The sequence below is a fragment of the Cuculus canorus genome, chromosome 3 (genome assembly GCF_017976375.1).
Source record: "Cuculus canorus isolate bCucCan1 chromosome 3, bCucCan1.pri, whole genome shotgun sequence".
NCBI classification, from domain to species: Eukaryota; Metazoa; Chordata; class Aves; order Cuculiformes; family Cuculidae; genus Cuculus; species Cuculus canorus.
Genome location: NC_071403.1, coordinates 21595272 through 21608211, shown reverse-complemented (window position 1 = coordinate 21608211; position 12940 = coordinate 21595272). Strand labels below are relative to the sequence as shown.

The window sequence follows — 12940 nt, the reverse complement described above, 5'->3', positions numbered from 1 at the left end:
AAGGATGGCGCAGCCACAACTTCCCTGGGCAACCCGTTCCAGAGCTTCACCGCTCTCATCGTGAAGAAATTCTTCCTTAAGTCTAGCCTAAACCCGCTCCTCTCCAGTTTATACCCATTCCCCCTCGTCCTATCACTACAAGCCTTTGTGAACAGTACCTCCACAGCTTTCTTGTAGCCCCTTTCAGGTACTGAAAGGTCAGTATAAGATCTCCTTTGACCCTTCTCTTCTCCAGGCTGAACAACCCCACTTCTCTCAGCCTGTCCTTGTAGGGAAGGTGCTCCAGCCCTCAGATCATCCTTGTAGCCGTCCTCTGGACCTGTTCCAACAGCTCCATATCCTTCTTATGGTGAGGATTCCAGAACTGGACACAATATTCCAGATGAGGTCTCACAAGAGAGGAATAGAGGGGCAGAATCACCTCCTTCGACCTGCTGGCCACACTTCTTTTGATGCAGCCCAGGATACGATTGGCCTCCTAGGCTGCGAGTGTACATTGCTGGCTCATGTTGAGCTTCTCATCAAGCAGCACCCCCACGTGCTTCTCTGCAGGGCTTCTCTCAAGCACATCATCCACCATCCTGTACTGAAACCAGGGATTGCCCGGACCCTACACCACTGAATGTAGGGGAGACCAGAACATAAAATGGCAAAGTATTACATGTAAGACACAGGAGGCAAGGTGGGGACACACCTTTCAATATCAAATTACTTAATGGCAACTGCCACTTTTGAAGAGAAAATCCACTTCTCCTGGATTAAGCTTTAGCTCTCTTTGGAAGTACTTCTTTTTACTCCTGAATGTAATAACCTGCACAGTGACTTCTGCACCGAAGGATTCAACTGCATATCACACAATTAAGTGAAAAACAATACAAGGGAGAGGAGTCTTCTGATGATAAAGCATATCCCTTCCTGCTGTGAACCACTGCTACTGCTCACTACACAATCAAGCAAGATAGGAAATAAGTTAAATGTTCCAATACAGTATTTAAAGTCTCACTACATATTAAGACTGACGCTGCCAACCCTGATCAGATTAAAGCTTTCAGCCTAGAAATACCAAAGTGGTAATAGACATTTAACATTACATTTGAGTGACAGCACTTTTATGTTTATTTCTCCCCCTTACTTTGCTCTCACTAGACCTTATCTGGAATACCATGTTTATTTCTGGAGTCCTCAGCACAGGAAGGACATGGACCTATGAGAGTGAGTCCACAGGACAGCCATGAAAATGATCAGAGGGCTGGAACACCACTCATATGAGAGCAGGTTGAGAGAGTTTGGGTTGTTCAGCCTGGAGAAGGCTCCAGAGAGACCTTACAGTGGCCTTTCAGTATTTAAAAGGGGGCCTGCAGGAAAGCTGGGGAGTTTTATCTTTATCAAGGAGTGCAGGGACAGGACAAGAGTTAATGGTTTTAAGCTGAAACAGAGAAGATTTAGATTAGATCTTAGGAAAAAATTGTTTCTTGTGAGGGTGGTGAGGCGCTGGCACAGGATGCCCAGAGAGGTTGTGGCTGCCCCATCCCTGGAGATGTTCAATGCCAGGCTGGATGGGGCCTTTAACAGCCTTGTCTGGGGGGAGGTGTCCCTGCCCACAGCAGAGGGCTTGTAAGTGGATAATCTTTAAGGTCCCTTCCAACTCAAACTACTCTATGATTCTGTGAAATTATTTTTGGAGGAAGACATAATGAAAGTTTCAGTAGGAACAAGTGACGCCAACAGACTTCAGCTGAAGTGGTGAAACCTGTAGCCACAGCACTAAAGCTCAATTCTAGGTGAGGTTTACTTCAAACACGAGCATTTTCTGTGTGCCAAGACAGAATGGGGGAGTGGAACAGGAGGGCTGAGCACCTGGTGTGAGCTCAACCAAGTGAGCATCAGGGCATGGATGAAGGGCTACCAAATCATGACAGACAGTGGAAGAGGGCAACTGGGGAGCCCGGGCACACACAACAAGGGAAATGGCAGCAGATGAATCACAGAATGGTCTGGGTTGGAAGGCACCTTAAAGCCTATCGAGTTCCAACCCCACTGCCATGGGCAGGGACACCTCCCACTAGACCAGGCTGCCCAAGGCCCCATCCAACCTGGCCCTGAACATTTCCAAGTGATACAAGAAGTAGCTACTATTACAGAAAGTGGAATATTTTTTAAGCTAAAGTAAGGTTTCACCTTAAGTAACTGGACTTCTCTGAAATTTAGACAGAATGTCCCTCTGACAGCATGTTTTTCAAACTGTTATTCCAGACAGTGTTCATTCTTTGGAGATGATAACATCTTGTGTGAAGTATGATCTGTGCTGAACAGATGTGTCTTCTGTAACCACCTTCGTTTGCAGTCTCCTCCTCTATCTCAAATGCAAGGTCAGGCAGAACTGGAGCCAGCTCCAACAGCAAGAGTTTTGACTGTTGCCAAGTTCATAACAACATTAAAATCAGTCCTTGGAAAGTGATAGAATACTCTTAAGATTTCTAGGAAAATGTACAAATATGCATCTAAGCAGGAAATACCTTCTGTAACCAGCTTTTGTCTCGCTGTGACACCAAAAATGCCAGCAAATAAACTCTGTAAGATTCGTTTTGGAGTTTTAGAAAGCGAGCACCCCTTATCATCCTAGGCAAAGTGAGGGAGTGATCTCCATCAATCATACCTGCAGCGAGACAAGAGCTGGGACAGAATGAATTTCCCACTTGCATGCATATGTGTAAATTTTCTCCAAAATCTTATGGGTAGAATCAAGAGAATAGTCTGGGTTGGAAGGGACCTTAAAGTCCATCTAGTTCCAACCCCCCTGCCATGGGCAGGGACACCTCCCACCAGACCAGGCTGCCCAAGGCCCCATCCAACCTGGCCTTGAACACCTCCAGGGATGGGGCAGCCACAGCTTCCCTGGGCAACCTGTGCCAGTGCCTCACCACTCTCATTGTGAGGGATTTCTTCCTGATGTCTAGTCTAAATCTTCTCCTCTCCAGTTTATACCCATTGCCCCTAGTTCTATCACTCCACATCTTTGTAAACAGTCCTTCCCCAGCTTTCCTGTAGCCCCTTCAAACACTGGAAGGTCACTATAAGGTCTCCTCAGAGTCTTCCCTTCTCCAGGCTGAACAACCCCAACTCTCTCAGCCTGTCCTTGTATGGGAGGTGCTCCAGCGCTCCGGATCATCCTTGTAGCCCTCCTCAGGACCCGTTCCAACAGCTCCATATCCTTCTTATATCGAGTATTCCAGAACTGGACACAGTACTCCAGGTGAGGTCTCACTCAGTTTCCCCTCCTCCTGAGCAGAATCCTAGATCACAGAACCCTAGAACATTTTGGGTTGGAAAGGAAGGGACCTTCCAGATATCCAGTTCCAACCCCCTGCCATGGGCAGGGACACCTCTCACTGGTTGCACGTTTTATTACTTTCCAAGGACTAGTTTTAACATTATGAACTTCATAACAGTCAAAACTCTTGCTAATTTGAGCTTCGGAGCCAGCTCTGTGCCTGATCCCACATTTGAGGCCGCGAAGGCTGTGAGCAGAGCCGACTGCAGAAGAAGACCCCTCTATTCAGCACAGATCAGACCGCACACATCTCCAGGGAACGAACAGGGCCTGGAAAAAACACCATTTTGAAGAAAACAGGCTGTCAGAGGGACATTCTGTCTGAACTTCCAAAGAACACATTTCCTGCGATGAAACCAAGCGCTGCTACAGCTTATTTCAGAATATTCCACGTTTTCCCACAGCTCTCAGCTTCCCCCAGGCCTGATGAAAGGATGCTGGCTTTCTAAAACTCCCAAGCGAGCCTCAGGGCGTGTTTATTCGCGGGCATTTTCGGTGCCCCCCGCGGCCCCCGAGCCCCGCGCTGCCACCCCCCCGCGCACCTTAGAGACGGAGCACGTGCTCATCTCGCTCTGCTCCGCGCTTCTCCCCTTCCTCAAGCACGCAAGGGCATCAATAGGCTCTACCGCCTTCCCCCTCCGTCTTAAAAATTGGTACGGTCCAACCCGCCCCGGGGCGGGCGCATAAGGAAAAAGGGGAGGGGGAAATGGGGTGACTGTGATAAGGGGACCGATGGGCTCGCCCTCTCAACCCCCCCATCTTGAGATGGTGCGGTCCAGCCCGCCCCTGGGCGGGCGCATAGAAAAACGGGGGGGGAGGGGGGCGCGCGAAGGTAAGGGGCGGCTGCGACCTTCTGCTATGGCAGCCTGTTCCTTTCGGAGGAGCATCGCTTCCCAGGTACGCCGCCGCTCCCTTCCCGTAGCTTGCCTGGGGGAGGGGAGTCCCATAACCAAGACTTTCCATTTAAGCTCTCACCATATCCCCCCCACTTCCCTTTTCCCCTTCCCTCCCCCCAGTTCCGAGCTTGGGTCCGACTGGTTGCCGGGAGGCTTGGCGCGCGCTGCCGTGCCCCGCCCCCTCCTGGCTCGTGGAGGGAAATGGGGGGGTGTGGGGGTGTTTGTGTGAGAGTTACACACGTGCCCCGCACACAGTGCGCGTGAATTCAGTTTCCCCGCCTTGTGGGCTTAAAGCATAGAATCGTAGAATAGTTTGGGTTGGAAGGGACCTTAAAGATCATCCAGTCCCAATCCCCCTGCCATGGGCAGAGACACCTCCCACTAGATCAGGCTGCCCAAGGCCCCATCCAACCTGGCCTTGAACACCTCCAGGGGTGGAGCATCCACAGCTTCCCTGGGCAACCTGTGCCAGTGTCTCACCACTCTCACCAGGAAGAATTTCCTCCTAATGTCTAATCTAAATCCTCCCCCTTCCGATTGAAAGATATTCTCCCCTGTCCTGTCAGTACAGGCCCTTGCAAAAGTCCCTCCCCAGCTTTCCTGTAGCTCCTTCAGGTACTGGGAGGTTACTATAAGGTCTCCTTGAAGCCTCCTCCAGGCTGAACAATCCCATGTTTCTCAGCCTGTTCCCACAGCAGAGGTGCTCCAGCCCTCTGGATCATCCTTGTAGTCCTCATGGACTGGTTTAGGTTGGAAGGCACCTCAAGCCTCATCCAGTTCCAGCCTCCCTGCCATGGGCAAAGACACCTCCTACTGGATCAGGTTGCTCAAAGCCTCACCCAACCTCATCTTGAACGCCTCACAGAATCATAAAATCATAGAATAGTTTGTGTTGGAAGGGACCTTAAAGATCATGATTTAGGTTGGAAGGGACCTTAAATGGCATCCAGTTCCAAGCCCCCTTGCCATGAGCCGGAACGCCTTCCACTAGGCCAGTTTGCTTAAAGCTTCATGCAACCTGCTCTAATCGGGAGACTACTCATCCCAGGAAGAATCCAGGCATTCGTGCTCTTTAGAGAGGTCCTGGCTTACTGGGGGCTCCTTGTCCCACTCTTGCTGAGTGCGGGAGAAGCTGAGTCAGGTGCCGCGGCACATAGGTCGATAAACGCATGCAGAGGTTTGATGGGATCCTTCACTGGGGTGGGAAGCAGCTATACCTGATATTTTGTCTTCTTTTCTAAAGCTCCTTTAACATTTCTCAGGTTTATATTGCCTTTTTTTTTTTTTGTAGGGCTCATAATAGTTAATAAATACTTGCTTTTTTTTTTACTTGGGTTGAAATTTGCTTTCAGATACAAATAACGTACCCCGACAAGTATTTAAACAAGGAGCAATATTTTTCCTGGATCTTTTTTGCTGATGCCACTTTGTTCTGTATCAAAATTTAGCTTTCAAAGATTTTGGATCTGCCACCAGAAAGTTTAATACAGTCCATATCTGCGGTTCCTGTCTCCAAGAAACGGTAGTGTTTTCACTTTATCTTACAATATTGTAGTATATTTTATTATTTTGTTTGTTGTTGATCTGATTATTGGAAGAGCTTAGCAGGTCTTTAGGGAAAAAGAAATAAAACCCAAACCTAAGCCAATCCAATTATGAGAAGATACCTAAATCCAAATAAATGGCTGTATTTTTTTAAGCAAGCTCAAAACAAATATAATTGTTTAAAAAGCAGTACAAATCATAGGCAGTGGTTGAATGGAAAATGTTTTAGCGTTAATGATCTGAATGTGGAGTTCTTACGGATTTTTTCAATGTCCTGCTTGAGAGGTGTAACGATATTAACACGTAAATTATGTTTATTCATGAGCATTTTTTTTTCATTCTGAAATGGTATTCCCACGGTATCTACTTTCTGCTTGTATTAGAGCAAAGGTGATATTTGACCTTCTGTTGCAGCTTTCTAACCATACGGAACTTCCCAGTATCTGTGACTGGTGCGTGTTTACCAATTAGACTTGTTATAACCAGAGTCAGCCAAATCTCCCCATCATTTCAACAGTTTGGGTTGTTTTTTCTGATTTTAATCTGTTTTTTTTTTCAGGCATGTTGCTGATTTCCAGCTTTCCATTTCTTCTGTTACAGGAGACAGTGCTAGTAATCACTTGGCACAAGATCTTCAAGCTCAGAAACTAGCTGAAAAAGTATGCTAATGTATTAATCTTACATATTTGATGAAATAATAAACTTGAGGACTAGAGGTGCCGCAAGAAATTATATTCTTTCTCCGTGCATCTGTTTGGGTCAAAACTTTAATGACTGTCCCTAGTCATTAAAGTCCCCTAACTGTATACAGAATCTGCACAGGGAATTTCCTATGAAATTATTGTTTTCAAGTAGTTTGAGAATAAATAATATTTGTGAAATTAGGAGGATATCTAAAGGGCATGTTGTGATCTGTACTGTTGCCCAAAACTGGAGGAAACAATTGAATGTGCAGTGACTTGAAAAATCAATGACAGCAAAATCCAGCACCATGATGGCAGTGGAGAAATTTAGCTTGTGGGTCAGAGAGGCCAGATTTTCAAATCCTTAATCTAGTTCAACTCTCGTGCAAGAAGTAGGGACATATTCAACTAGATCAGGTTGCTCAGATTGTATGTGATCGAGAACCATAAAACAATGCAGGTTGAAAAGAACCTTAGGAGGTTATCTGTTCTCATCTCCTCCTCAGTGCGGGTTGTTAAGGGTTTTTGGATGAGGTTGCTGAGGACTTTTGAAATCCTGTGCGGCTTTGAAAGCTTCCAAGGCTTTGACAGCCTCCCTGGGCAATCTGTTACAGTGACTGCAACGTCATGGTGACAATTCTTTTCCGTGTGTCTAGTTTGTCAATTTAAAAACAGCTCTATTCCCAGTGTTTAGAAAGCTGCAAATTGCCTCTTTCTGTTATTGCTTTTGTGGCTTATTGAATAAACCTGGGATGCCTAGACCTACATTTTTACATTGAAGAACAGTTGTAGCAGTAAAGGAGAACAGGCCATCAATGTAAGCTCCAACACTGAATAGACCATAGTGGTTAGACAAAGGAAAAAAACTCCATTAATGTCTAGGAATGTTTTTTTATTGGGTAGTGTTAAAAGGATATGCATTTAGTGTAATTTGTTTAGACTGGTCATGTCATCCACAAAGGTGAGCAGCGTAGAAATTGGCAAAATATGGCTACATATGAAAAGCTATCAGAGAGACAGAAAGATGTAGGCAGTTATCAGTTTCTGTCACGATAAACAGTTGAAATACAGATATTTAGGTTAGGCAGAAGAGATGGAAATATTTGTTGTTGACGAAAATAGCCTAAATAATACAGCAATGTGATACTCAGTGAAACATAATGTGCTCTGATGTGCTGAGAACTGTCTGTCAGCACGGTCAGGACTGGTTGTATTTCCCTGGGCTTTTGGTTTCGTCTAGCTGGCTGATTCTTGTTCCATCTTTGGACTGTTATTTTTTTATGGAGGGGACGTTGTATTAGTTTTATGTTTTTGTGCTCCTGTACTGTACAGTGGCATTCTGGCCCAAGTCTTAGGCATGGGGAGATCTGGTTACTAAACAAGTTCAGGGTACTTGGAGGAAGGGTTGTTAAGGCTATGGAAGGGCCAGATGACTGATCATGTTAATGACAGATGAAAAACACTGAGATGACAAATGACAGATTATGGAGAAAGATGATTTAGTAGAAAGAACGATATGGAGAAAGTGAGAATTTCTGTTTTCTCTCTGTCCCATAAATAAAAAGGACCTTTTGTAAAATGAAAAAGTGGGAAATTTAAAGTCAATACAAGGAATGTTTTTTCATGCAGTTTGTAAATAAACATTGGATTTTTTTGGCATTGGAGCTTGTGAAGTTTAAAGAACTTGAAGCCTAACTATGACTTCATCTCCTGGTTAAGTTAGTGCCTGAGCTGGAGAGTTAGCCTGTGGATGGAATTTCTTCATCATCTTTGTCCTTTATGTGCTTTCCATTGCTCTTTTTTTTTTTTCTTTTTTGTCTTCCCCAGACAATTTCTTGGCTATGAAAACCAGCTATTATAGTTTAATAAGAACCTGTCAAACCTGACAGGTTGAGATCAAAAATTCTCAGCCTGTGAAGAGACCAAAATTTGTGTTAAAAGGTGGTTGACGTTAGGGTTTAGGTGCCCAGATATTCCTTACGGGCTCAGAATTTTCAAAACATGCCTTATGGAAATTGTATATGAAATGTTTAATAAGTTTACCTTTACATCTTTATTTTTTATCACTGGACACTGCAGAACATTGTTTCTTGAAGTTTCTGACTTTCATGACAGCAACTTCTATCTCAGGTTTGCTTTAAGACTTTGATGTTGGTTTGGTTTTTTTTTTTTCCTTTGTTTTAAGTCCTGTCAGTACTGAGTAAGTTGCCAAATGTGTCTCAGCTTTTGTGTGTACAAAGAGGTCACTGCTGCAGTCAAAATAAAACACAGACTGTACATGTGCAGGGACTGAAGTAAAACATGTGACACATTTCAGGATAAGTTACAATGAGAGCTATTAAGCATGGACTGGAAATAATAAAACCATCCCTTTTCCAAGAGGATTGATGAAACATTCCATCTGTGATTGCTTCAAACCAAGAAATAACATTTAATGTTTAAAGTGGATTAAATTAAAATTTATAATGGAATAGGTTACAGTTTTCCAATTTAGCTGTTTTCATATAGGATTACTGTTTTGTTTTGTTCTTTTAGCTAAAATGTGATGCTGTAGTGAGTGGAATCAGTGCTGGGCCAGGAACAGTGAACTTTACAATAAACAGAGAATTATTAGCAAAGGTGAGTACTGTATTTCAGGTATATTAAGGTGTTTCTAAGACAACTTATTGTTGTCTTAGAAAGGTATTTTCTGTGTAAAACTGTCTTTTGAGGTATAGGCCTATAATTCGGATTGAGGCTTACAAAATTTTATCTTTATGAGAAAACAACCATATCGGCTGTTTACTACTAATCATAACTTCTTTTTCTTCTCCCTGCTTTAAAAGGCAGGGTTGGCTTCTTTGAATTTCTACAGCATGCAACTCAACAGTTTTGATCTGCATGTAAAAGCTCTTATTTAAAATACAGAAGGATGATAAGATAACCTGAAATAAAAATATTTGACAGCAGATCTGTCATTACATACTTCACTAAAAAAAAAGGGAGAAGAATATATTCCTCAAAGTCCAATGCCTGACTGCAATAGGAAGGTTGATTTGCCAAACTAATAACTTAATGAAAGGAAGATGCCTCTCAGTCTACAAGAGTGGTGTTTCAGTCATACACTCCCTGAGTTATTTGCAAAAGCTTCATAAGTGTAAGTAGATAGAAGTGTTAGAGTGAGAACTGAATGAATACTTCAATAAGCCAATTCAGCTGATTCGTGGTGCAAGCTACATTGTGGTGTTGGTAATAGCCTCAGTCTGTGAGGTCGGCTACTCATGGAAAATGATACTGAGATCTTAGAAAATTAACCACATGTGAATTAGAGGCAAGAAATCAGGTCTTACCTAACAGTGGTGAAGCCCTTTTCCTAGCAGGACATCTACTGAGTCCTTTAAGCTTGTATTCCTCTTTTTTTGGGAGGTAAGATCATTTTTCTTGTGAATTGCTAATGCTTAGACGTGCCTATCAATCAATTGCTCGCTTTATTGCGTAAAAAAATCTCTTTAATTTTTCAATAGCTATTTATCTTGACAAAAGACTGTCTGCTTACTGAAAGATAGTTTAATGGACAGGATTTCACAAAGTGCTGTAGGGATTCTAATAAGCTTAATGATTCAAGCAAAAATGTGTCAGATCTCAGAGTATTGCTGGAAAAAAGTGGGTTTAGGACACATAATTTTGCATTATGTCACTGAGGAGAGAGGAGGAGATAAAACCTAGCTGTGACTTTCACTAGTAAGGAGAATAGATCTATGGGTAAATCTGACTATTTGTATGTGTGTCTAGCTTACCTTTTTGGGTGCCATAATAAATGAATTTTATTTATTTATTTATTTAATATCTGTTGTAGGAGAATTTTAAGGTATTTTTTTTTTAAGGGAAAGAAGAAGAGTTTCCACTGAATGGAGTGAGATTTCCACTTTAGTTCACATTGTTAAAGGCGTCTGTTATCTTCAGGAAGTTTGTTCAATAAAAACAGCTTCACAAGTTAAGTTTTGTAGTGTATTGGCATCTATGTGACAAACTGAAATACATAAGGTCTGTTCAGGGCCTAACCTTGCTGTATGAATGCATTACTGATAGTATGATCAGCATAGGATTCCTCTTCTCACAAATGATGGTCAAGCCGTTGCAGACATTTTTTAAGGCATTTTGCTTACTTTCGATACTTTCAATGTTGACGCATTTTTGTGGGGACTGTTCACAATGTCCTTTCACAGGTTGGGAAGGTAAGAAGGGGTATTTGTACATATGAGGACTGAGTAGTTGTATTTCTTTGGCACCAAAGAAGTAGGAAACAGACTGATTTTGGTGCCTAGAAAAACTTGGCAGTTTTAGTAGACTATGAATGTGTTATTTTTGTCTCTTCCTGTTACAGACTTAAGTGACCTGGTAGTCCTAAGGAGGTTTGAATTCTTGCAAGGTCTCCTGTTTTTCTGCTTCCCTATTGTATATACATGCTCTCTTCTCATGGAGCTGAAAAGAATATTAGGCTATTACTGGGAAGGATTAATGAAGAAATATAGTGGACGTTGATGTCAAGTTACTAGAAAAAGGTAGAAACATTAATCTGCCTTACGTTGTAGGATGAACAATGAAAGCAGTTTAAATTTATACTACCAAAATTTGAAATAGCTAAGTCTCTTTTATCCATATCACTTAATCCACTGGTTGATGTTTAAATATGCTGTTTGAGTTATGAACGACCAAATGCTCCTAAAGCTGTTGCTGCAACCTACCTGCAGTGAATTGATGGGAAGGATTCTGTAGCAGGTGTTTTGACTCTTTAAGTTGGCTTTAATGATAATCATGAAAGCTAGAAGTCAAGTACTTCTGTGTGAGATTTCCTGAAGCGAAAGAAATGCGCTCATGTGCTACTCAGGTGACCCATGTGTGCGGTGCGTGGGAATGCTCATGCAGCCAGAGCTCTTGGGATTTTTTGTAGGCCTTCAGTCACAAGGAGAGTGTGGAAGGTCTGATATGTCCAAAAGGGTTGAAGCTACATGACCTGTGCACAACAGGTGTCCCTTGCATTCACATCTTGACAAAAACCTTGGATATAGGACAACACTCCTGGGAATTTCAGAGAAATGACCAAACACCTCAAGCTGTGCCTAGATAAGATGTATTTGTGGAAGGAGGACACTTTTGGGGAAGCCTAGAGGCATGATATGTAGGCATTTTTAATTTATAAGTAAAGAAAAAGCCCGTTGAGAACATTTGGCTCCACAATGAGGTAAATTCTCCAATCAAATTTACTGCTCGTAAGCTCTCTTACTTTTTCATCCAAGTCTATTGTCTCATTCTACAAGGTGCTCTTTAATTTACAATATTTTACCTGAATTAGGAGAGGTGAGGATCCTGGTTAGAAGCCCGTTTTCATGAACTCTCTCATTTTACATGAGTTCACTGTTCTACCCACATTCTTGGTCTTAGTTTCCTTTCTTTACCACCAGTTATCCCTGTTTTACTCTCTTGTCCTTTCATGTTATGTAACTGAAAAATGAAAATAACTAGGCTTTCCACTTCCTTCTAAATTCCCACCAAATCTTGATTTTCACCAAAATCTCTGCCTTTGATTTTTCCAACTTTTTAATTGATCAGATGCAGCTTTCAAAAGTTAATGGCATTTTCATCTGCCTATGAGATCTTGTTTGCTTGGCAGACCAGCCACCTAATTGCTACAGTGGATAAAGGCTATGGGATCAGACTCTTGTGTAAACAGTTTTCCTGATCATGCTTTCTGTTGTTGAAATAGATTTTCCTTCTTTTTTTTTTAGACTGTGTTGCAGCAGGTGTTGAAAGATGGCTCAGAGTATGGAGTAAAAAGTGAACTTTTCTCTGCAGTGCCTAGACAAAAGGCAGTGATTGAGTTCAGGTAAGTGCGTGTAATGACTACTCTGAGGAAATTGCCTTGTCTGCTGATTAATATGCATTGCTGTAATGTACGATGCATGTGAAGTTAAACTATATTTATAGTAGTATATTCAGCTGTGTCTGATACTCTGACGTATTTGCCAAGTAGAATAAAAGATATGTTTAGGGAATTTAGGCTTTTTCCCAGAATATATTTTTGGTATTTTAAGAATTCATGCCTCGCACAGCCCTCCACTAAAAATATTCTCATTTAGAGCATAATAGCATTCATTTTTTTAAGTAGACTGCTTTTATTTTGTTATCAAGAAATATCATCTGATTTTTCAGCCACTTACCTATTTATTTTTCACCTTATTACCTTCCTCCCTAACTTGCTAAAATAGCCAGGCATTTGTCTTACTAAATTATCTCGAGTGCTGGCTCCAAAATTTCTGTCCAGTGCAATTTTGTTCATGGTCGTCTGCTCATGGAATGAAAAGTGTCTGACTTGGATCTCTTTATGTATAAGTATTTTTGTTCACTTAAACTCCCTCTGCAGGTTTCCCCAGTCATGGAAAGTAAGCACTTGGCTTTAATTCGGAGGGTGAATTTTCACAGCTGAACTTCTGTTTTGTTATTGGGGT

At 42.4% G+C, this 12940-nt stretch overlaps 2 protein-coding genes across 3 annotated transcripts in view; one reads left to right on the top strand and one right to left on the bottom strand.

The window, feature by feature from the left end:
• The window catches only part of ORC3 (origin recognition complex subunit 3), a 50765-nt gene extending 46786 nt beyond the window's left edge, over positions 1-3979 (bottom strand). For both annotated transcript variants that reach the window (XM_054064004.1, XM_054064005.1), the window contains exon 1: positions 3874-3979. In XM_054064004.1, coding sequence (XP_053919979.1) covers positions 3874-3897 — 24 coding nt within the window. In that variant the 5' untranslated portion in view covers positions 3898-3979. The remainder of the gene's footprint in view (positions 1-3873) is intronic.
• A 137-nt stretch (positions 3980-4116) lies between these two features.
• RARS2 (arginyl-tRNA synthetase 2, mitochondrial) overlaps positions 4117-12940 on the top strand; it is a 40875-nt gene continuing 32051 nt past the window's right edge. Inside the window, 5 exon segments of the mRNA XM_054063576.1 lie at positions 4117-4228; positions 5676-5749; positions 6332-6431; positions 8991-9074; positions 12221-12318. Coding sequence (XP_053919551.1) covers positions 4190-4228; positions 5676-5749; positions 6332-6431; positions 8991-9074; positions 12221-12318 — 395 coding nt within the window. The 5' untranslated portion in view covers positions 4117-4189.